Source organism: Glycine soja, chromosome 8 (genome assembly GCF_004193775.1).
Source record: "Glycine soja cultivar W05 chromosome 8, ASM419377v2, whole genome shotgun sequence".
NCBI classification, from domain to species: Eukaryota; Viridiplantae; Streptophyta; class Magnoliopsida; order Fabales; family Fabaceae; genus Glycine; species Glycine soja.
In genome coordinates this window covers 42,938,422-42,960,927 of record NC_041009.1, presented here as the reverse complement: position 1 = coordinate 42,960,927, position 22,506 = coordinate 42,938,422, and the positions used below count along the sequence as shown (strand labels likewise).

The window sequence follows — 22,506 nt, the reverse complement described above, 5'->3', positions numbered from 1 at the left end:
AAATCTCTGGATTGGCAGGCTATGGAGAGTGCAAAATATGATTATTTTTAAGCTAAAATATGTTTTATATCCCTACGAAATTGGGTTTTTTAATTAAATTCTTAGGTTATTTGAAGAGTGTTTTTTAATAATTAATTAGTAAATTTATGTCATAGCAATTACTTTTGTGTTCTTCTTGCTCCTTAAAATTGTTTACATTAAGTAGCTGTATTTTATTGCATATCTATTCTAAATTTTTCATTAAAATTATAAAAAAAAATTCAAAAAATAAATGAAAGTCTATGCAAAAGATGGAACAACTGTGAAAGATTTCATTGTTAACGGTTCTTGGACCCCAAGTCCTGTTTCAGAGATGCCCCTCTCTGTATTCTTAATTATGTCAAGTTACTATCTGGGTACAGGAGGCTCAGTATCAAATAAGGTGGAACGAGACTGATTCTGGAACCCTCTCCTTAAAGGAAGCATTTTTAATTCGGAATCCTTCTGGTTTAAAGGTTAGCTAGTCTAAGTTCATATGGACCAAATCCATTCCGCCTTCAAAAGCTTTCTTAGTGTGGCATATTCTTCAAGAACACATACCTGCAGTTGAGTGTCTTAAACGCAGAGTGTGCATCATGGTATCTGCCTGTAGTTTATACAAAGCAGCAGAGGAAACCAAGAATCATTATTTCTTTGACTGCCCTTTTGCTAAAATCAGGTGGCAATGGTTTCAGCATTTGAAAAATCTTTTCTTTAATGCCTCTCCATGCTCAATCATCTGCCCATCTGTAAGGGAAATTGGGGAACACAAACAACAAACATTATTGTGTCTGCTATTGTTTATATCATATCTGTTATTTGGTTCGCCCGAAACAAAGCTCGGTTTTCTAATGCTACGATACATTCTTTGAAAGCCAAATCCATGGTCATTGTTGGAGTCAACACAGTTGGAAATCTTAGCTCTGTTTGAATGTGTTCTAAAATCTCAGAATTCAACATTTTGAAAGCTTTTTCGGTTTCAGGTCATCCAAAGAAAGCTCCTTCAATAATTCAGGTTGATTGGACCCCTCCAATTTGCAACTGGATTAAATGTAATACTGATGGCGCTGCCAAAGGAGCTCCTGGACCTGCTGGTTGTGTGGGAATTTTCAGAGACCGATCTGCTATCACTTTGGGTTTCTTATTTGCTCTGTTGGTATTAACTTTGCCACTCACACAGAACTTTTGGGAGCTATAATGGACATTGAAATAGCTAACGACAAGGGTTGGTGCAATTTGTGGCCAGAAAGTGACTTCAAGTTTGTTATTCTAGCATTGCATAATCCTAACTTGGTGCCTTTGAAATTAGGAATAATTGGTTAAATTGTATAGTTATAACTCGTTCTTTCTCTTTTAAATGTTTGCATATATTTAGGGAAGGAAATTCTTGTGCCGATAAGCTTGCCTCCTTTGGCACCTCTGCACAAGGCTTAGTTTGGTGGGATTTAATCCCCTCTTTCATTAGGGAGGATTTCTTCCATAATAGATACGGTTTACCTTTTTTAGGTTCAGATGAATGGTTTGGGGCAGGTTCATGCTCCCCCCCCACCCACCTTTTGTAATCCTTTATATTTACTTTAATATATTTTCTTGGTATGTTGTATAGATGATTAGCATTGTCTGGGGTGCCATCCTAGTTGAGATCTCAATCAATGTCTTGTCTTAGCATGCCAGTTTTAAAAAAGAAGTCTATACAACCTTATGAATAAAAGATATACTATTATAGTTTTTTTTTATGTTTGGATACTTTCACGCCGCAATCCGCATTGCAACAGCTGCAATACTTGCAACTGCAACAATAACCGCAATTTAGAACCATAGTGGAATACTGCAATAAGCCAACAACAAATCTATATAGAGAGGCATCGAAGTAGTAAAAGTTGTTTCAATGCTAAAGTATTGTGAAGCTGTTGAGTAAGGGATTGAATAAGCTGCATATTAGCTCTTTGTAATGATAATATCATCTATGTACACAAAGAGGTAGATAGTATTAGTATTGTATCCGTATATGAGAAGAAAGAAGGGTCACATTTACCAGCAGTGAATCCAAGGCAGAGAAGTGTGGTTTTGCAGTTTGCAAGCTAAGGGATTTGTTAGCAACTACGAGCCCCAATGGTTGTTGCATGTAGACTTCTTCATGATAGAGTCCATTCAAAAACTCATTGTTGACATAAAGCTGCTGCAAAGGCCACATGTTTGTGAGAGCTATAGCTAGAACAATTCTAAGATATAGTAACAAGTTTTATAATAGAAGTTTTTGTGTAATCAAAACGAGGTTCTTGGTGAAACTCCTTGGTCACCAATTAACCTAGCTTTGTATTTGTTGATTGTACCATCCAGGTTTTCTTTTATGCGAAAAACCCTGTTGTAGACAATTGCTTCCTTGTTTGGAGGTATGGCAATAAGAGACCAAGGAGCATTTTTCGTGAAGGCATCATATTCAGACTAGATAGTAGCCTGCAATCTTCTAGAATTCTTATTTGAAATTTGAAACAAAAATACATAAAATTGTCAACAATTCTCTCTTCACTTTAGTTAAGTAATCCATATTCCTGAATTTGCAGGGTCCGGTTTCATTATGGTCATCCTGATATATTTGACAGAATCTTCCACATAACAAGAGGTGGCATAAGCAAAGCATCAAAAATTATAAACTTAAGTAATGATATATTTGCAGGTACTGTATGGTTGAGTACAAAATGATATATGAGGGATCTAAATTTTCTACTAATTATGCTTAACATCCATAGAATTCAATTCTAATCTATATTGTGGATTTAAACTCATTTATGGAATTTTTTACTAATTGTACTTAACATACATAGGGTTCAATTCAACTTTACGTCAAGGATTTATCACACATAATGAATATATACAAGTAGGTAAGGGGCATGACACGGGAATGAATCAGATATCACTCTTTGAGGCTAAGGTTGCATGTGAAAACGGAGAACAAACACTTAGCCGTGATGTTTATCGACTTGGGCAACGATTTGACTTCTACAGAATGATGTCCTTCTACTTCACAACAGTTGGTTTCTACTTCAGTAGCATGGTAATTAATCAAATCTCATTTTGGGGATCTTATCTTGATAGTTTAAGGCTATTATGATAGCACATTATTATAATGTACTTTGTCTAATTGGAGTATATAGTGTTTTCTTCCAACATAGAACCAACTTGTTACATACTTTCAGTAATTAAGTATAAAGTATAGAATAAAGTTTAACACAATACATCTTAACATATGCCTGTGAATGGATTCTGTTGTGATCTTACCTTTGTTAATCTTAAATTATTGTTGAAGTTAGGTCTACTACTCAAAAATGGTTTAGATAAAACAGAATATGGGAAAGATATATGGATAGAAATCTAGCTGCAATTTCGCATGAAATGGCTGCTTTCGTAAGACTTGAATTAAGCACTACTCTTTGCAGTCTACAAACTTGTACTACATAACACAAGGAGGGTAGACAATGTTTAATAAGTATTTAATATGTAGGATTCATTTAGTTTAGAGAAAACCCTCAACTTGGTCGTTCAAATTTATATGTCACTACGTTAGTCCTTTAAAAATTTTGGTAACTAAATTAGTCCTTCAAAAATACTTTTTGTCACCACTTTAGTCTTCCACAAGGACTTAAATAGTGACATTTTAGATCTTCAATCAAGGAACTAATTTGGTGACATGATCTTTGGAGGACTAATACGGTGATATGTGTAACTTCAAAGGATCAAATTGAGGGTTTCTCTTCAGTTTAATTCAGGCTCTTTCAAGATTGTGTTGACTTTTTGAAAGTGGAGGATAGGCAAAATGTATATCTTCTATCAAAATCACATTTCTTAATCTGGTATTAAATATGAAACAAATTCCAAAGTTTTAAATATAAACTAAATTTTTGAGTTTATATGACTATATATTTATATAATGAAACATTTGAAATGTAAAAACGTATAATGCAATCGCAGACTACACAACTAAATAAAAAAGAACATGACCCTACTTTTGTGGTGTAAAATGGATCTATGTTGACCCTTGTTTTTTATTTTATCGGTAATGTTAGTTTGTTAGTTTTATTAAAAATGTCAGTTGGAAGATTTGAACCCGCGACCTCTCCCCAGCTCCCCCCCGCCCCTCCTTTCTCCCTTCATCATTCCCCAATCATTGGGCCAACCTTATATCTCCTATCCTGACACATATATTTGGATATTATTAATTTTTCAGGTAACTGTGTTGATTGTGTATGCGTTCTTATATGGGCGTTTATATATGGTTTTGAGTGGAGTTGAGAGAGAAATTCTTCAAAGTCTAAACATACATCAGAGCAAAGCCCTTGAAGAGGCCATGGCAACTCAGTCTGTTGTTCAGTTGGGCTTACTGCTTTTGCTGCCAATGGTTATGGAAATTGGCTTAGAGAGAGGATTTCGCACTGCCGTGGCTGATTTTATCATCATGCAGCTGCAGCTAGCCTCTGTGTTCTTTACTTTCCAGCTTGGAACAAAAGCACATTATTATGGAAGAACACTCTTACATGGGGGCTCTAAATATAGACCAACAGGTCGTGGATTGATTGTCTTCCATGTGAAGTTTGCTGATAACTACAGGATGTACTCACGAAGTCATTTTGTGAAGGGCCTAGAGATCCTCTTGCTATTGATTGTTTATGAACTCTATGGAGAGTCATATCGCAGCTCGCATCTTTATTTATTCATCATAATCTCAATCTGGTTTTTGGCCACGTCCTGGCTGTTTGCTCCTTTCTTGTTTAATCCTTCTGGCTTTGATTTGCTAAAAACAGTGGATGATTGGACAGATTGGAAGCGGTGGATGGGATATCCTGATGGTATTGGTATTTCATCTGATAGAAGCTGGGAATCTTGGTGGGATGAACAAAATGAACACCTGAAATACTCAAATCTCAGGGGTAAAATAATTGAGATAATTCTTGCATTTCGCTTCTTTATGTACCAATATGGAATTGTCTACCACATGGATATTACTCATCATAACAAAGATTTGCTGGTACAGTAACTCATCTTTTGTATTCTCCAATCCTATTAATGCTTTCAAGTTTTATTGGCAGCATCTTACGACTACCTTTGGTATTTCCTTGTAGGTATTTGGACTTTCTTGGTTAATTTTAATAATAATACTGACTGTATTGAAGGTATGTAAATGCTAGCTGGGGGATCAAGTGTGACTTCCCATAAAACCACTATTGCTTCAATTTAATCCTAATCAATTGTTTGCTAGAAAAGTATTATTAACTTAAGATTAAGTTAATTTTTGCTTCTAGATTACATTTTAGACATAAAACATTTATTTTCAATCAAACAAGTGGAGCTTTTAGACCATTTTAGCCATTGCACAGTTAAAATTAGTTCACATTTCTGCATTTTTCTTCTGCTGATTGTATGAATTCCATATATGGGAATGCCAGATTGTATCCATAGAAAGACAAAGATTTGGGACTGACTTTCAGCTCACGATTCGTATTCTTAAGGCACTTCTCTTTCTTGCCTTCTTATCGGTCATGACTGTATTATTTGTGGTATGTGGACTTACCATATCAGATTTGTTTGCTGCCATTATCGCCTTCATGCCCTCTGGATGGGGCATTATTCAGGTGAGTTAGAACTTCTTCATCATGGTGAATATTCTACTTGCACACCTCCTAGAAAGTTTTCTATGCAAGTGTGCCTTCATTCACAAAAAAATACTGATACATGTTCCTTTCTTTCATTCGCACTCAAGATTGCACAAGTATGCAAGGTGTGCTTTAAAGGAGCTAAACTATGGGACTCAGTGAAAGAGCTATCCAGAACTTATGAATATGTAATGGGATCAATAATCTTCTTGCCAATAGTTATCTTGTCATGGTTCCCATATGTGTCAGAGTTCCAAACCCGCTTGCTATTCAATCAAGGATTTTGTAGAGGGCTCCAAATTTCAATGATTCTTGCTGGAAGGAAGGACACTTATAAATCTGATTGACATACTATTGAATTGCTAAGGAAATCTGACAAGTACCACACATCAAGGTTATTTTCGTACCATACCTTAAAGAAAGGGATACTTTTTATTTTGCTCACTGATTCCATATCTTTCTAAATATTGGCAGGAATATTTTGAAGTTTTCAGTTTGAGGGATATTGATCTCCCACATAACTGAATATTTTGGGAGCTCTTATATTCCATTTTCCTTTTCATACTAAATTTTACTGAGAATAGGAATTAAAAAATATCCAAAATGAAGGCAATGACAAGCAGTAAAGCAGGACTTTCAGGTTTTGAAATTTCATTACTGTATAAGCAATGTTTGTATGAGCTAAGAAGCTTTTTTTTTTTTATATACCAAGTTTTGAACTTTGAATCCTTCTGATGGTTTCAGATGATATCTGTAAACCACAAAGCCATGACGGGAAAGTGAGAATTTTATTTATTTGTTACAATATAAAGGATTCTGAGGTCAAAATCATCATTACTCATTAAAATTAAACTATGTATGAATATTTTTAAATATTTATATGTTAAGTTTGAAGTTAGTTTACATTTAGTTTAGGATATGAAGGCCGTATCTTAAATAAAGTTAGCTTTTCTCCTTATATATGTGTCTTGTGTGTATCTTCGAGTAACTGGAACTAAAAGAATCACTAAGCATTGCATCGAGATAACAAAATTTTACAAGTAAAAGGAAAATTTTATAGCTACTGAACTAACCAAATTATTTCAAATATATTCAGGGATGCATAAAATCTTATCACTTATTTAAAAAAACAAAATCTAGAAGATATACTGGTGAATGTTTGATAGTTACAGTTAATCTCACACTGCTACAAAATACACAATTAACAATGCTGCTATTACATCAGTTGAAGTAAAACCAATTTAACAAATTGTGTGGTGGTACAATTGTAATATTTTGCAACAGTTTTACATCAAGATAACCAATGTTAAAATCTCAATCCTTTCTCACACAACCTAAATTAACCTTGCACCGCTCCTCTTCTCTCTCACACAATAAGAAGGTCCTTCTCTTCCCTTCTTAGATTCTCTCACCTACACTATACCAAAATGGCGATGAAGAAGTCTTTGTGGACATTAGTGTGGGGCATGGAGAAGACAGAGATGTTAATTAGCTAAGAAATCTCAAATCGTCTGTCTCAACTTTTGGGGGACAAATTCATTTAATGTCAATTGGTTTGATGAAATCTAACTCACCTGTTGTGGCAGGTATCTATGGAGGAGGGGTGAGGAATAAATGTTACATCGATTGTCTCAACTTTTAGGGTGCAGCTTATAATATACATATTGGATAATTTCACTTAATGTCAATTGATTTTAAGATAAAATTTAACAAGAGATGTTATCCCAACATGCCAAAGGAGCGCACTAGCCCTCGTCGACAAAGATATTGTTGGGTTTTATTTTCTTTGTCAAGTCGCAGTCACTGAGAGAAAACTCTATTAGAGTCACTACTTATTTATACAAGATGTGAGTGTACTTATTTATACAAGATATGTGTGCTATACTCACTATTTTTTTTTCAATGCTTACATACTTGTCAAAAAAATTGATTAATTAGTTACTCACTATTAAAATGGAACACTATCATAATCTAAAAGTAACCAAATTTTGCAAAGACTAAAATCAGACAGAACGTATTTGCAGGTATTTAAAACATATTGAAGAATAAATTTTTATAATATAAAAAGTAAAAATGTACTAAATTTTGTGATTTTAAAATATAGGAACTAAAAACCTACGTATTAAATTTTTAAAGACACTAAAACAAAAAAATTTGAGAAAACAATAAATAAAAACATATTTTACTCATTTAAATTTCATACAAGGATATGATGGTATACAAATTCAATCCACATAAGTTGATAGAAACTGTGCGATGAACTTGAGATTGTTTGCTGGATTGCAGGTACCACATTTGGATAGCCCTATGACATGTATGCACTTTCACCTCTCTTCATCTTTAATCCATTCATGGTATAGAAGGTTTTGTAGGTCTTTTATTTCTACGTATACCGATGAAGGAAACAAAGTCTGCAATTTTTCTGGGTCAACAATCAAATGTTTTAGGTACTTAAGATGTATGATCTCCAACTTGCAGGAGTCCGAGTGATCTAATTTTCCATGATCCATACTTGCTAGTTTCCCTCCGGCTAAATTTAGATCTTTCAAACTCACGGGTAGATTGGTAGGCTTCAACAATCTTGGAATACTTTCTTCAGGAAAGTCTTCATCAAGATGCAACTTTTTCAAATTTGAAAGCAAACTGATCCGGATATCATCGGTATACCTTGTGCCACACACACCCCATGATATTATGAGATGCTCAAGTTTTGACAACCCTTTCAAGCTTTCAAACTCATTTTCATCGATTATGGCCCCACTTCCTATATGTATGCTGAGTCGCTCCAGATTTTTCAAATCTGCAAGATCTGATATTTGGTAGCTACTCTTGCTAGAACTACCAATTACAAATCCCTTGAGTACTTCAACATTGGTCAGCTTCTCAATCCTTTTTGGCATTCTCTCCAACAAGTAGCATTGAGACAAATCCGACCATCTGATATTTTTCAATGATTCAATATCATTAGGTAGGGTTTCTAGATTGTGACAGGCCTTGAGACCTAGAACTGCTAGGCTCTCAAGTTGGAAAATGGAGGGTGGCAGCTCGAATATTCTTCATATCCCACGGAGGCTAAATGCTTTTGATCCCTTAACTCCTTCAAGAATTCTTCATTGTCCACTTCAATATGCATGATGTTTTGGTGAATCATGCAGCCAACGACCAAGTTGAAGGACCTCCAACTGCTTCATTTTGGCCATCCATTGAGATAACTAGCACCAACATAAAAAAACACCTCTCCAATGGGTAGATTTCAAGCCAAACCTATCATTTAGTTTAACTTTTTGTTGGTCAAGTACCAAACTACGATGCAAAGTATTTGGGTGATGAGATGAGGCTGCTAGTTGTGAATAAACTCCACAAAGTTGTTCTTCATGATTTTGTAACAATGGATGCAAGGATTAATTTTAAATTTATTCACAACAGGACACTTTCCATTACCCTGCGGTACAATTAAGTTCCGTCTTAAAAGATGATCAAACACCATTTCAAATTGTCCTATCATGATGTAACCCACTATGACCACCAAAAATGTACAGTGTTTTTCTTTACAACATTGTTTTCAGGGAAAAGTAAGAGAGACAAGAAGAAACGTTTATGAAGGCGATCAAGTCGATTATGATGTACCTTAAACATTTCCAAGTCCTCAAATTGTGGGCTTTTAGGGAGTGCTCTGTTCGCTTCTTCTCTCTGCTTGAGCTTCACATCCTCAAATGTTTATCCTGATGATCCGGCAGCTTCTATATCAGAAGCTGGCAACAACTTTTGAGTTGAGACTCTTATTCACGTATGTTTTTGTTGCGAATATAGCCATCCACAACCGTGTCAAGGAGTTCTTCTTCATTTGTCTTCACCTTCCAAAACAGATCCTTTATCTTGTTCAACTCAGACTTCAAATCTTTAAAATCGCTTGTTTTTCTACTGTCACTAGGCGCTTCAACAGTGTAGGCACTGCTTTCAAGGGATTTGTTCGAATAGACATTTCTTCTGCAATAAGATATTGAGGGACAGAGTATTGGGAGATTTTGTGACTTTATGAAAAATTGATGAATGAAACAATATAGTTTTTGTAATAAGATTGAGGAACAAATTAAGCAGTGGCAGATTGTGTGATTTTATGAAAAAATGATGAAAGAAACAATATATATATGTAACTTTAATAAACTATGTAATCGTTGTATCATTGCATGCATGGAATAAAATGGCAAAAGCTTGAAGTCATTATTTTCTTAATACGGAGTTCAGTGCAACTTCATATTCACTCAATAGATGCTTCAAAATAAAATTGAAATTTCTTCAATATCCTACTATATGATAAAACTTCAACCACAACTTATAATTCCAATTGTATTTCAAAATTATAATTTGTTTATAAACTTAAATTTATAAATCAATATTAAATATGAATTTGTCTATGTAAAAAAAATACAAATTTATAAAATTCGTATATAGCAGGACAATTCTACTTCAGGTGTTTGTTTGTGTACAGATAAAAGGTTTATGATTAAAAGGTGTACACTATACTCGATCAAAATTATTATTTACATTTTATGAAATATATGTCCGAAGTTCATAATTTGATGACTAAAGACAGATTTTTTTTCATAGAAAATAAAGAATTTATTAAATTAAAATCACAAAAATCATGATTGAAAACTATGATAGAATATTTTTTGCTTCAGAAAATGATGAAAGAAAGGTATGTTTTGGTTTGGTTTAAGTTTGCAAGGAATTAATAATTATTCCAGAACCCAGTGACAAGTTTGGCATCATTCTTTTCTCCCATGAAAAATTGCCTCAAGTCCATCCTTGCTTTCACAAATGTAATTATTCCAGCAAATAATGACAAGCAAAGAACCAGATAGACTAAGCCTAGTTCATTCACCAATGAAATTGTTCCATGTTAGATTTCTAAACCAGATGCAAATTGGTACCTTCTGGTAAATTAACTTAATTTAATACATTGATCAAGGTGAAAACACAACATTAACCAGAAAACGATCGAGAGGTGAAAATATATACTAATATGTTGAGATAGAAAGTATGTAAAAACAATTCAATGTGTTAGAGACAAGAGAAGAAGACAGAAATCGTTGCAACATCTAGCTGCTCTTGTTTTAAAAATCTGTGCACGATGTAGCTCATACCAATTATTATACAGGTTAACTTCCAAATTAAAAGCATGACTATCAGTTAAATCGACTACTATCGTACGTGTTCAGGAGCTTCAGTATTCAGTAGAATACTATGGGTTGCAAAAGTGTTAGATGTACAATATAAGTTGCATGAATACGAGTACAGTATCAAATTATCAATCATAAGTATGAGTACAGGATATGAGATCTTTTAAAAAATATTAAGGGTACATGTACCTTAATGTAAATTTTAAAAAATAACAAATATAATTTACACAAACATTACTGAATCATACATAAATGATAAAAACAAACGTCAATAAATACTAGTATAATTTATAGCATAAAAAGGATATTTTTAAGTTCTTCAACTTGACCAAAAAAATATCTTATAATAAAAAACTATAATATATAAATATTGAACTAGCAATATTATAATACCTATGGATGACGATCACTATGATATCACTCTTTAATCGTTTCAATTTCAATATTTCCTCGTCTATCATCAGAGAAAACAATTGCCCCTAAATCTAGTTCGTCAATAGAAAGAGTAGTAACCACAAGAATATCAACCCCGTCATATAAAAATATTACTCATCTTCAAAATGATTCACATAGAGTTCAACTCATTTAATTTGTATTCACAAAGACTAGAGACTGATGAGTGACATATTTAGGAGGTCAAGATCAGAGACTAGAGAGTCTCTTGTCATCACTAGACACGATCAGAGACACGCAATAGCAACGCAAATGAGAGCAGATAATATGAAAGGAAAAACCTTATGTCTTTACTAAAAGATAAAGTTTTATTTATTGGACTCTGGGTCGTACAAACCCGGCCAATACGTACCCATGTGTACCTAAATTAAATATCCAACGTTTTTTTGGAAGATGTTTTTTGTGCATACCCAGTATGTACCCACAAATATACCAACCATTTTTTTAAAGCAAAAGTGAATTTTATTCATAGAGGGCATGCATGAAATGTAGGTGTGTTCAAAATTTGGGTATTTAAGATAACTATAATCATACCTAATAAATAACTAGATTATAAATGGGTATTATAACTCTAACCATATCTAGTTATTATTTTTAAAATATAGATATATAACTTGTTATGAATATACTAGTTATATAGCCAATGCAACAAGTTATATCTAAAATTAATTACATAACTATAATAAAAATAAATTATTTAAAATACTCATTTCTATAAAAACTATTTTATAATTATAACTATTTTTTTTAAAAAAAAATAAGTCATTTAAAATACCCATAACTATAAAGTTGGTTATAGTTTTATGCCTATTTTTATATAACTAGTTATAGTTATAATTATAATTATTTTTTTAAAACTAGTTATTTTGAGTATCCTAATGAAATGTGTCTCATCATAACAGACAATAACAAGATAATGTAAGAGAAACATCTATCAGTTCTTTCAAACATATATATAATCTGTCCAAAGGAGTATTATACCAGTTCGGTAAATTTACTCCAGGAGATCTAGCTCCTTTATGCTTAAACCAGATCCAAGAAATATGCTTAACATGGGACACAACACTGAGAACATCTGGAACAGTGTTGTGAAAAAATAACTTGATTTCTGTGAAGCCACACACACCAAAGTACAGTAGCATGCAAAATTAGAAACCTTAGCTTTAACACCCTTTTCCCTCTCAAAAACAGTCCGTAGCTTTAATAATTTAGATGTCTTTTATGTCTAAAGTTCATAACTTAATGATCTAAAAATTTAACTTTTTTTCATAGAAAAATTAAATTAAAATCACAAAAAATCATGAAGGAAAATAATGACAAGGATATTTTTAGCTTCCGAAAATGATGAAATTTGGTTTGGTTTAACTTTGGCAAGGAATTATTCCAGAACCTTGTAACAATTAAGTTTGACAGTATTCTTTTCTCTTATAATTAGTCTGCCCAACATTAATTTTCAAGAACTAGAAGGAAGTTGAGTTCATATATAAGCAGCAAAGTTAATTTCTGCCAAACAAGCATGTCAATTTCACACATTTTGGACTCTAATCTCAATATAGCTGGTATGGCTAGTTCAAAGCAGTTATGGTATGGCTATAGTTCAAAGCAGTTGGTAAGCGATAATTGAATTTAAAATCTTGATGCCAAATAATTACAAATTTCAGATCCACTATTTCATCCATTTCTTTTTAGTGCAATCTTAACTAATGTTGTAGTTCCCAAGGCTTAAACAGAAATATTTAAATTTTAAAATGCAATTTGATTCTTAAAACTCATACACAACCAACTTGGTTAAAAAACGGTGCACGATCACGATTTCAGCCACAAGGTCAAGGTTTTTAAAATGTCTACGACTACAATGCAACCACAATTGCATCTGCTGCATTTGTCTGCAATTATTCCCAATATCAAAAAATGCAACAAAACCACATACGGCTGCAACTGCAATGTAAAATCTTGGATGCTTGCTCATACCAATTATTTATTTTTCTTTCCCTACTACATCCTTATGGACCTAAAAACTAGGTAAAAATCAATTTAGAATGCATTGGATGTTTAATTTTCTGGTCTCCATGAAATGATATTTTAAGTTCTTGAATTTGCTGAAACTAAGTCTATTAATATATTTTTTACTTTTTACCTTTCAAAAAAAAAATGTTCTTGAAATTGTATGTTAACCAGACAAAAACATATAAGCCACCAAATATGTTACTTACAATCTTTGAATGGCTTTGCCATTTCTGACAAAAACAATAGAAATTATTTCTTATCTCCTGCATGAAATAAAAATTCACCATTACTCTGTATACTTTGAACACTTGTATCCTATGTAGAAGTCAGGGTCAATTATGGTGAGGCATTGCTTTCATCTTCCTCAACATGTGTCACCCTTCAATACCTTCTCCTTTTCATCTGGATCACCTTCATTACAACTAGGAGTTTTTATTTCATTGCCCAAAACCACTCCTTGGTTTTGTATGTAGACCCATTTTTCTTGAAAAAGGTAGAAAAACACAATCAAAGATATCTGAACAGTGAAAAGAATGTTCCAAATTTTTATGCCCTTTGATGTCTTTTGGTGGTAGGCTCCTAAACCAAGATATACATTCAAGACACCCAGGAATGTGACCGCAGTTCCGAGTATCCAGTGTGCAAAGAACCACACACTTCTTTTGGATCCCCTGTGAAGAACAAGAAAACTTCCATTTCATCATGTTCTATTAACAAAATAGTAAAACTATCACTAAAAATTAGAATTGAAAAGAAACCGTGAAGTGTTTAGATAAATGTACTTGCTACCTTAAATGAAAGAACATAGAACATGAAAAATCCAATAATTTTTACTCCTTTGGGGGGAGGGGGTAATGAAATCCCATATAAGTTTAAATGACAATAATGTTGAAATACCTAAATGTCTGCAGTTTGAAAATGAATAATCTAGTTCTTAAGAATTTTTGTTATGTTTCAAATTTTAGGATGTTGTATAGATAAAGATAATAAGGATATTATTTTCATTACCTAAACTTAAGGATGTTATCAGTTTTATCTTAAGATCGGGGTGTTGTTGGTATTTGAATTTTGTGTTACACTAAAAGTCTACATATAATGTCCAAGGATAAAAGTTTAACAAGCTCCTATGCATTCTCTTCTTTTAAAAAAGTATTTTTTCTACAAAAATCCCAATTAATAAAATGATTCAATGATCTAAGCTTGCAATTTTAGGTCAACATGGATAAAATTTCCTAACCAATAAAATCATGTAGGCAGATACACATTTTCTCAATAACAGGGGAATTCAGTAGTTTTTACCTTTGTGGTCGAAAAATGCCCAGTAAAACTTGCAGCCAGATAACACCATATAGTGCAACTCCTAATCTTTGATGACTATTGTTGAAGAGGTTGTTGAAATTTTTTATGGACATGATTGCTCCAGCTGTGGCAAGTAGCACCGCAATCATCTGTTGAACAGAAATTCAAAAGTATATATCATATTAGAAAGGAAAAGGTCATCAATGAAAAAAATATATTAGACAAGTTAGTTATTTCTGTTAATGATGGGCTAATATTAACTTCTGGCCTTCATTATAGCTGTGACTTAGTGACAGGAAGGGCCAACAGCATAATTTTGTTGTCCTCTTCACAGGCTGTGTTTCACAAGTGAGATGGAGAAAGCTTGAAATCTCTAAAAACAAAAAGCACTATTTAATAAAATGCCTTTCTTGTCCTCAAAGTATCCATTATAGTCCTTGACAACAAAACTAGGAGGCAATCACCCTCGCATAATCTCATTAGCTACTAATAAGCTTTAGACTAAATAAAATAACTAAAAAGATAAATCTTACAACTTTTAGCTTCATTTCATCATCACTAAAAGTTAATCAGTGGTGCAACTAGCTACCACCTATTAAAATAATTGGAAACCATTGGCGGATCCAAAAGGGGACCAGGACATCCCTCTTGCAAAATTTTAACTAGTTAAGTTGTCTCAAAAGGCTCAAAAGTGACCAAATATCTTGTTATATGTATCCTAATCTAAAACACTTCAGCTTATTTTGTACTCACTCGTATTTTATTCTCAAAATTGTATGTTAACTTTAATCATTCACTAATTGACAAAATGCTTTAACTTTATGTTTGAATTATATATAGATTTAGAGTTTTAAAAAGTGCAAATCAGTTTTGAATTCATTTTATCCCCTTCAAGTCATATAGACATATAGAACTACAGGTGTATCAAACAGTTACATTACTAACATAATCATACTGTGTCTGACCTGTAATAAAAATGAAAAAATAATAAAATCTTGAAACTTCTGCCAATAAATGTCAACTAGTTCTAGAATTATCAATTCAACTGAGCAAGGTGGAGATAAAAGTAGATAGAACCATTTTAAAAATACTATTTACTAATTTTTTGCCCTTTTCATAGCAGAAATTTTCTAGACTCGTTCTGTTTACTACCATGAATACTTAAGTATATACACAATCAATTCTTACATCAGATTCAGAATTATGATGCCATATGGACTAATAAGATATACTTGCCTGCAAAATTGAATGAACATAAAACAAAATTCTATGCCTTTTTGGATTCTTCTCTCTGTTTGACAGTCTAATTGCAAGTATACCAACAGGCATCAAGAACCCCATTGAAGCCCATAGGAGAAAGCCATGCAATGTAATCTGAAACTGAAGTCCCGGACTCATCTTCACATATAAACCAATCACCAAAAAGTTAGATTCACAGACAAAACTCATAAACAAAGGATTAAACTTCATATAAGATTAGAAATTAGGCAACGGGAGCATAATTAATGAACAGGGGATGCTGCCAACTTTATTGAATAAAAAAACTCAGAAGAATATGCAACAGAAATGGAACACCTTACCTTAATGTGGTTGCTATCTATGGTTTTTGAAGGACTGCTTGTAATTTGGTGGTGCTCTTGGGATGATCTAACAAGGGGAAATATGATGGAAACAAAACTTGCAAGAAAGAGGAAAGCAATGAACTTTTGCTGAACTCCCATTCTTCCTAGTTCTTTTTTTTTTTCTATATGAAAATATGAAAAAGTGGACAAACTTAATCTTCAATACTAGTGAAGATTTAAGGAAGCAGAAAATTATAACATTCTAAAAATAAAAACTGAATATGATTTCTCATGGACTGAAGGATCTAGCTTTTCCTTTTTTTTTTTTTTTTGGTGTCTTTTTGCTATCTGTGTGTGAGGATTTCTGAGCGGTGAGCACTCTTATCTATATAGTACAACAAAAAAAGTTGTCACCAATTCAGTGAAAATATGAGATCAGTATGAGGTCAGAGAAAGCTCATCAGAAGACTCAGGATAGAAAGAGAGTTTAAACCTTAACCTTCCTAAGTATATACATTTGATTTCAGCTTATATTGACATTTTCTGAAGGTTGTTGCATGGAAATTGATTGTTACTATATAGTCCAGAAGATCTTATATAAATAATAAATGGAAGTGGAAATGTGGTATGGAATGAGATTTCAAACTTGTGGGGTTCACTTTGGCAGGCTTTCTGTGTTGATGGAGGAGAGAATGTGGACTTGCAGAGCTAAAGTGCGTCAGATTTCAATGTGAGGGGTTAAAATTTATACGTCTATGATCTATGTAATGTACAGAGAGACAAAGTGGGTCGTGCTAGATTTACATGGTAGTGAACATTATCTTTTGCTTCCCACTTTTGAATACACATCATTATAACATGCTTGAATAGACTTCTCCACCAACCAAATACCGAGGGCCAATATACATAATTTGATTATTAAAAGTAGGTCAATAAAATCAGATTCTGGAAAGATTTTCAACTTCTTAATAAAAAGCAGAGTAAATGCTCACTTTTGTATATAAGTAAAGCAACGATAATTTAGTCTTTTTTTATGTTGATAATTTAGTCTTGAAAAGTACAACAAATTATGATTTAATTTTTGAATGTAACAGAAGTATGACAATTATATTCTTGTGTTGTGGTATATTTTAATGTTAAATTGATTTTTAAATTTTACAATTTATAGGTTAAATTAATCTATAAACATTACAATTTAATGGTCCCATAAAATTTAATGATAGTATAATTGTTACATTTTTTTATATATACAAAAATTAAATTAGAATTTGTTTTTTTATGAACTAAATTATCTTACACTTTTAAAGTGTTCATTTACTAAAAAAAAGTATATCTGCTTTTATGCTGCTTAGCTAATGTTTCTTTTCTATAGAAACTATTAGCTACCCATTTTTGTTGGTATTACTACTCATTGCACTTGATATTTCATATATAGATATATATTAAAATTTTGAGCCAAATCTTCTAATCCATTATGTGGGCTATTTATATTATCATTTTTTGGTAACTTCTTAATTATGCTAGTATTATCAAAGCTATAAATAGAACATTATCTGTATTATTTTTTCCTATATTTTATTTAATGGCACTGGTAGGTGACTTACAAAGACGTCAGAGGATATGGAAAATCAAAATATGTGTAGCAGACACCCATAACTCAGTATCATTTTGAGTTACTAGAATTGGATAAATCCACACTTTAATAATAACAAAATATTTTAATACCACGCCAGTCTGTGATTCAGTGAGCTTGTGTGTGTTGTTCATTAATCATGTAGACTTGTAGAGATTCAAGACGCTAAAAGACAAATCATTTGTCAACCACGTGAGTGCATATTATTATAATTAATATACTATAATAAGTATATGTATACTTATTGAAACCTCTAACTATATCTTATACTAAAAACTAATTATATTTAAGCATAAAATTTGTTCCAGCCAAAGACATAAAAACCAACTAACATTTACCAATAAAATAAACTTTTTAAACAAAAAATTATTATCAACTCTGATTTTAATTGTACAATTATACGCAACTGTGAGCTATTTTCATAGGAAAAAAACGATAACCATGCATTCTCTCATAGCAAGAACAGAAGGTACGTACTAACAATCTAATTTAGCAAAAAGAAAAACGTTCATTTATTATATATATATATATGAACAATTATTTTCAATGTGATCCCAGTTACAGTATCCCATCTAGATCTGTTACTACTGTTATAAGTAAACTGAAATTGATATGAAACTATATATTATGAAGTATGAAATTCATATCGAAAATAAATCTTAGGTATAAGGATAAAAAAAAAAGTATAATATTCTAGTATCTGTGTACACTTCATTGTGCGTTATAACCAATGGTACAATAACAACAGTAATGAGCTAATATTTGAAAATAATTATATGTACACAGATCAAATTAAATACTTTAATATACTTTTTGCCAGTTTACATTCGTACGTTTTTTTATTTAATATACACAATAAGGCAGAATTTCATTCAAATTGTTTTTTTCTCCATTTTAGTTTATTCTACACTTTTCCACACCATGGTATATTTGACTATTTGTGCATGTGCACAAAAAATGATTGTGCATGTGGTTCTACATACGACATATTGCGGTGATTTTTATGCGATTAGAATTCTTTTTTCTTTTTTTTCTGGCATTTTTTATTTCCTCCCCATGAACTTTATGTGGAATTTTTTAAATTTCAGAATTGTGACAATTCAGAACATGCGACATTGTTTTCTTCCTATAGCTAATTTTCCTGTGTGCGCTGAGAAAGTGAGAATAGAACAAAGCAAAGGATGGCTATGGACAAGGCATAACGATATAAGGTATGAATAGTGGACCACAACAGAATAACCAATGCATGAATTAATGCTATTTTTTTTATGAGTGAATCCAAGAGCTTCTTGCGGAAAGCAACGTGGTCCTACTTTATGAAATAATAATTATCATGCACACCATATGATAAATTGGAAGCTATGCCTATACGTGAGGATATTCATTTGCTAAATTTGAGTGATAGTGAAGTCTCTACAGCTATGTTTTGCACGTGATTCAACATTAATTGATTATTGTTATCGTTCATCACACTTTTGAACACAACCCTCTTCTATTATTGTTTATCCTTATACATCAAATGTTTATTTAAACTCCCTTATTAGTCAGTGTATAATGATTTTTAATATGAAATGGAATGAAGCAGAGCATAACGGAATAAAATATAAAGTTATTATTCCAGTATTTGAATATTTTTATTGGAGAACTATAAAGTCTTATTCCGGATATATAAAACAAGTTGTAGTATATATAAACATATATAAAAGGATTTAATTTAATTAATTAAGACCAATTGGTCCACTATGCTCGCACTACACATTTTAACAATTTTACCATGGAGGGTGGGGATGACCACAGAGAGAGATTAGATAGAAAAGGATGCAATTTATTCAGTTTAGTTTTATTTTATTTTATTTTAAGCATTCAAATAATAAAACTTAATATTAACTATTGTATTTCATTTTTTTAATGAAGATTTTATTGGTAGACGATATGTAAGTATTTTTGTTAGCGCTGGATGAGCCTTGAGATATTCTCTATTCCTATTGAACTTCTAGGATCTAACTTACTTAAATTTTTTGGAAGAAAAAAAAAACTAAAAATTCATTTCTTTGCATCATTCCATATGTGCACACCATACGTGTGGTTAAAAGTTACCCATATAAGTTTATTTTCATTTTAAAAAAAAAAGGAGTTAAAACAAGCTAGCAAAGAACTAATTCTAATTAAGATGTAATGAATATCTTCTTACTATGTTTGAAGTGTGCACATCATTAAAATGAAATTACAATGTCTTGTGGTTTGAACCATGCTGAGGGAGATTCTTCTCACAAAAAAAAAAAAAGTATGCAAGTATTATTGCCTTTTATAAATTATGGACATATATACCTGATTGCATTATATAGTTAAACTAATCTGGAATGTTCGTTAATAAATTGTCGTTATATATACACAAGAGTTATATCACAACCACCATTGGGTCATCATAAAACCAAATGGGTCCATGACACCAAGGTTCAACACATGAGCCCATCATAATATATTTCTTTTTTTATATAAAAATAAATAAATCTATCAGCATATGAGGTTGTTGCGATGTCTGTGCTTCAAAACAAACATTGCCCACTAACAATCATTCCCTTGACAGAAATGTCATCAAAATTCCCTATTAACATATGAGGCCCAGTGATTAATTAGTAAGATTAGTGTGTCAACTGTCAAAGATAATGATTTCTTCTATTGGTTTCAATGTTTGGTAATTTGGTTATATATCCAAAAAAAAGAGTCAAGTACACAAGATTATTACCTTTTTCAACAAATTGCTTCCCTTATGTCAAGGGGTATCTCTAGAAAAGTCTAAATTGATTGGAGCCTTGTAACAACTTTTCTTTCAAAAACTTGATTAGGGTCGCTTTATATCTTATCATTTTCTAATCTTTATATGTCAAGTGTTGAAAATAAGCTCATCGGAATAGGGAAAGGGTTTTCTTAATGAAACATCCCTGCAATTGAAGTCACAATACTAATCATTTGTTGCAAGAAAATTCTAGCTGAGAAACTTCTTACTCTGCCGTAAATAACGCTCCCTTTTCTTTATTTTTAATATTGACTTTCTTACCTCTATATTTAATGGAGTTTTATTTTCCCCCCTTCTCCTTTCCTGATGAGGCCAATTATGACTCATGGTACATGAATATTTTTCTCTTTCAACCTAAGTTACATTTGATTTTTTTTTTTTTTTCCATCATATACACCAGCATTGTCAACAACCTGCAATTTTATAACTACATGAAAATTGAAAATTCAACCTTCTATCTTTGATAAATTTAAACTTGCTTTAAATTCCCTTATACCTAGGGTGGCATGGATTGAATTTTTAAGAATCTAATCCATATCTAATTCATATTTACTTAAATAGATTGGATCTTAAATCTATATCCATATTTTTTAAAAAAATAATTTAGATTCAAGATCCAATTCATTTAAGTGGATTGAATTTAGTCATATCCAATTTATATCTACTTGAATATTATAATGATTTTTTTTACCAATTTTAGTAATTAAACTTTAAAAAGTGAAAACTTAACATTTATTCATTTAAGAGTTATTTTCAGTCGACCTTGGTCAAGACTATTTTCGATCGATCTTGGTTAAGGTATTTTTGGTCTACCTCAACTAGGACAACTTTGACTAACATTAGCCGAGACATTTATAAACCGACGCCAACAAGGACTATTTTTTGGTTGACATCGGTGGGTGTATTTTCGATCAATGTGACACCCTCTATCCTACAAATATATGTACTAATAATAAAAGGAATAGGAATGCAAAATTAATTAAAAGTTTTAAAACACATTTAAATAAAAATATTTCGGAAGGTAAAAGGTTCATATTCACTTTTCTAACATCATAATAAAACTTGTCCAAATAAATAAATAAAAAATCATCAGCTCCAAACAAGATCGTCCAAGTTTTTGAAAAGAAATTCAACTAACAGCGAAAATCATAAAACAACTACATTGTTCATGAAATTATAACATGTGAATTAAAAGCCTTGTGCCCCGATGTCACATCTATCAGAATATTTCCCTGAGAAAGGCTAAGCCCCTCCATCTCCAGCATGATCATTACCATAGGCTGGCTCACCTAAAACAAAATGACAATCAACCCAAACACAAACACACACCGAAAGTGAATTATCACATTTCTAAATAAAATATGGATAAACAAAGACATAAGCAAAATACATTAAGAAAATATTTATCATATAGCCCAACGTAATACGATTCTTGTCACTTCACCACATTATTATTTAAAATTTATTTTTCAATTACCAATCACATTACACGTAAATCACACACTCGACTTAAGACATAACAACATTCACAATTTCACAGTATAGAATTCACAGGCGTTATGCAACAATTATACTACGACTCAAGCCTATATATAATGTGATACCGTACCAGTGAAAAACAACACTAGGATGCTTAGGAATACATAACAAGAGACGCCACACAATGGGGGTATGTCAGGCTACTCTCACTAAGTGAAATCATAAGGTGACCATCAGGGTCACTCTGAAATCGAGTGTATTTACCCCTAAGGCCTAAACTCCGAATCACCTTCCTGATTCAAGTCCAACCCATAAAACAACTTTTGCATGTAAACATTATTCATGAATAATACAATATTCACGACTTCACACTTATTTTCAAACGCATTTAATATAATGCGCTACAATTTAACACCTCAGGTCCTTA

At 32.0% G+C, this 22,506-nt stretch overlaps 2 protein-coding genes across 6 annotated transcripts in view; one reads left to right on the top strand and one right to left on the bottom strand.

Annotated features, from left to right (window-relative positions):
- LOC114423348 (callose synthase 7-like) overlaps positions 1-6,569 on the top strand; it is a 37,706-nt gene extending 31,137 nt beyond the window's left edge. For 2 of the 5 annotated variants that reach the window (XM_028390072.1, XM_028390073.1), the window contains 7 exons: positions 2,583-2,695; positions 2,844-3,073; positions 4,244-5,041; positions 5,136-5,186; positions 5,460-5,645; positions 5,774-6,060; positions 6,141-6,569. In XM_028390072.1, coding sequence (XP_028245873.1) covers positions 2,583-2,695; positions 2,844-3,073; positions 4,244-5,041; positions 5,136-5,186; positions 5,460-5,645; positions 5,774-6,013 — 1,618 coding nt within the window. In that variant the 3' untranslated portion in view covers positions 6,014-6,060; positions 6,141-6,569. Of the gene's footprint in view, positions 1-1,001; positions 2,502-2,582; positions 2,696-2,843; positions 3,074-4,243; positions 5,042-5,135; positions 5,187-5,459; positions 5,646-5,773; positions 6,061-6,140 lie in introns of those variants that run through there. The other 3 variants (XR_003668832.1, XM_028390075.1, XM_028390076.1) reach the window with 3 other exon arrangements.
- A 6,839-nt stretch (positions 6,570-13,408) lies between these two features.
- On the bottom strand, positions 13,409-16,982 carry LOC114423733 (cytochrome b561 domain-containing protein At2g30890-like). Its single transcript, XM_028390598.1, has 4 exons — positions 16,189-16,982; positions 15,845-16,006; positions 14,609-14,757; positions 13,409-13,980 (listed from the first exon to the last, which is right to left on the bottom strand). Exons 1-4 carry the CDS (start codon positions 16,327-16,329, stop codon positions 13,674-13,676), a joined length of 759 nt encoding a protein of 252 aa, XP_028246399.1. The 5' UTR covers positions 16,330-16,982; the 3' UTR covers positions 13,409-13,673.
- Between the last annotated feature and the right edge of the window lie 5,524 nt (positions 16,983-22,506).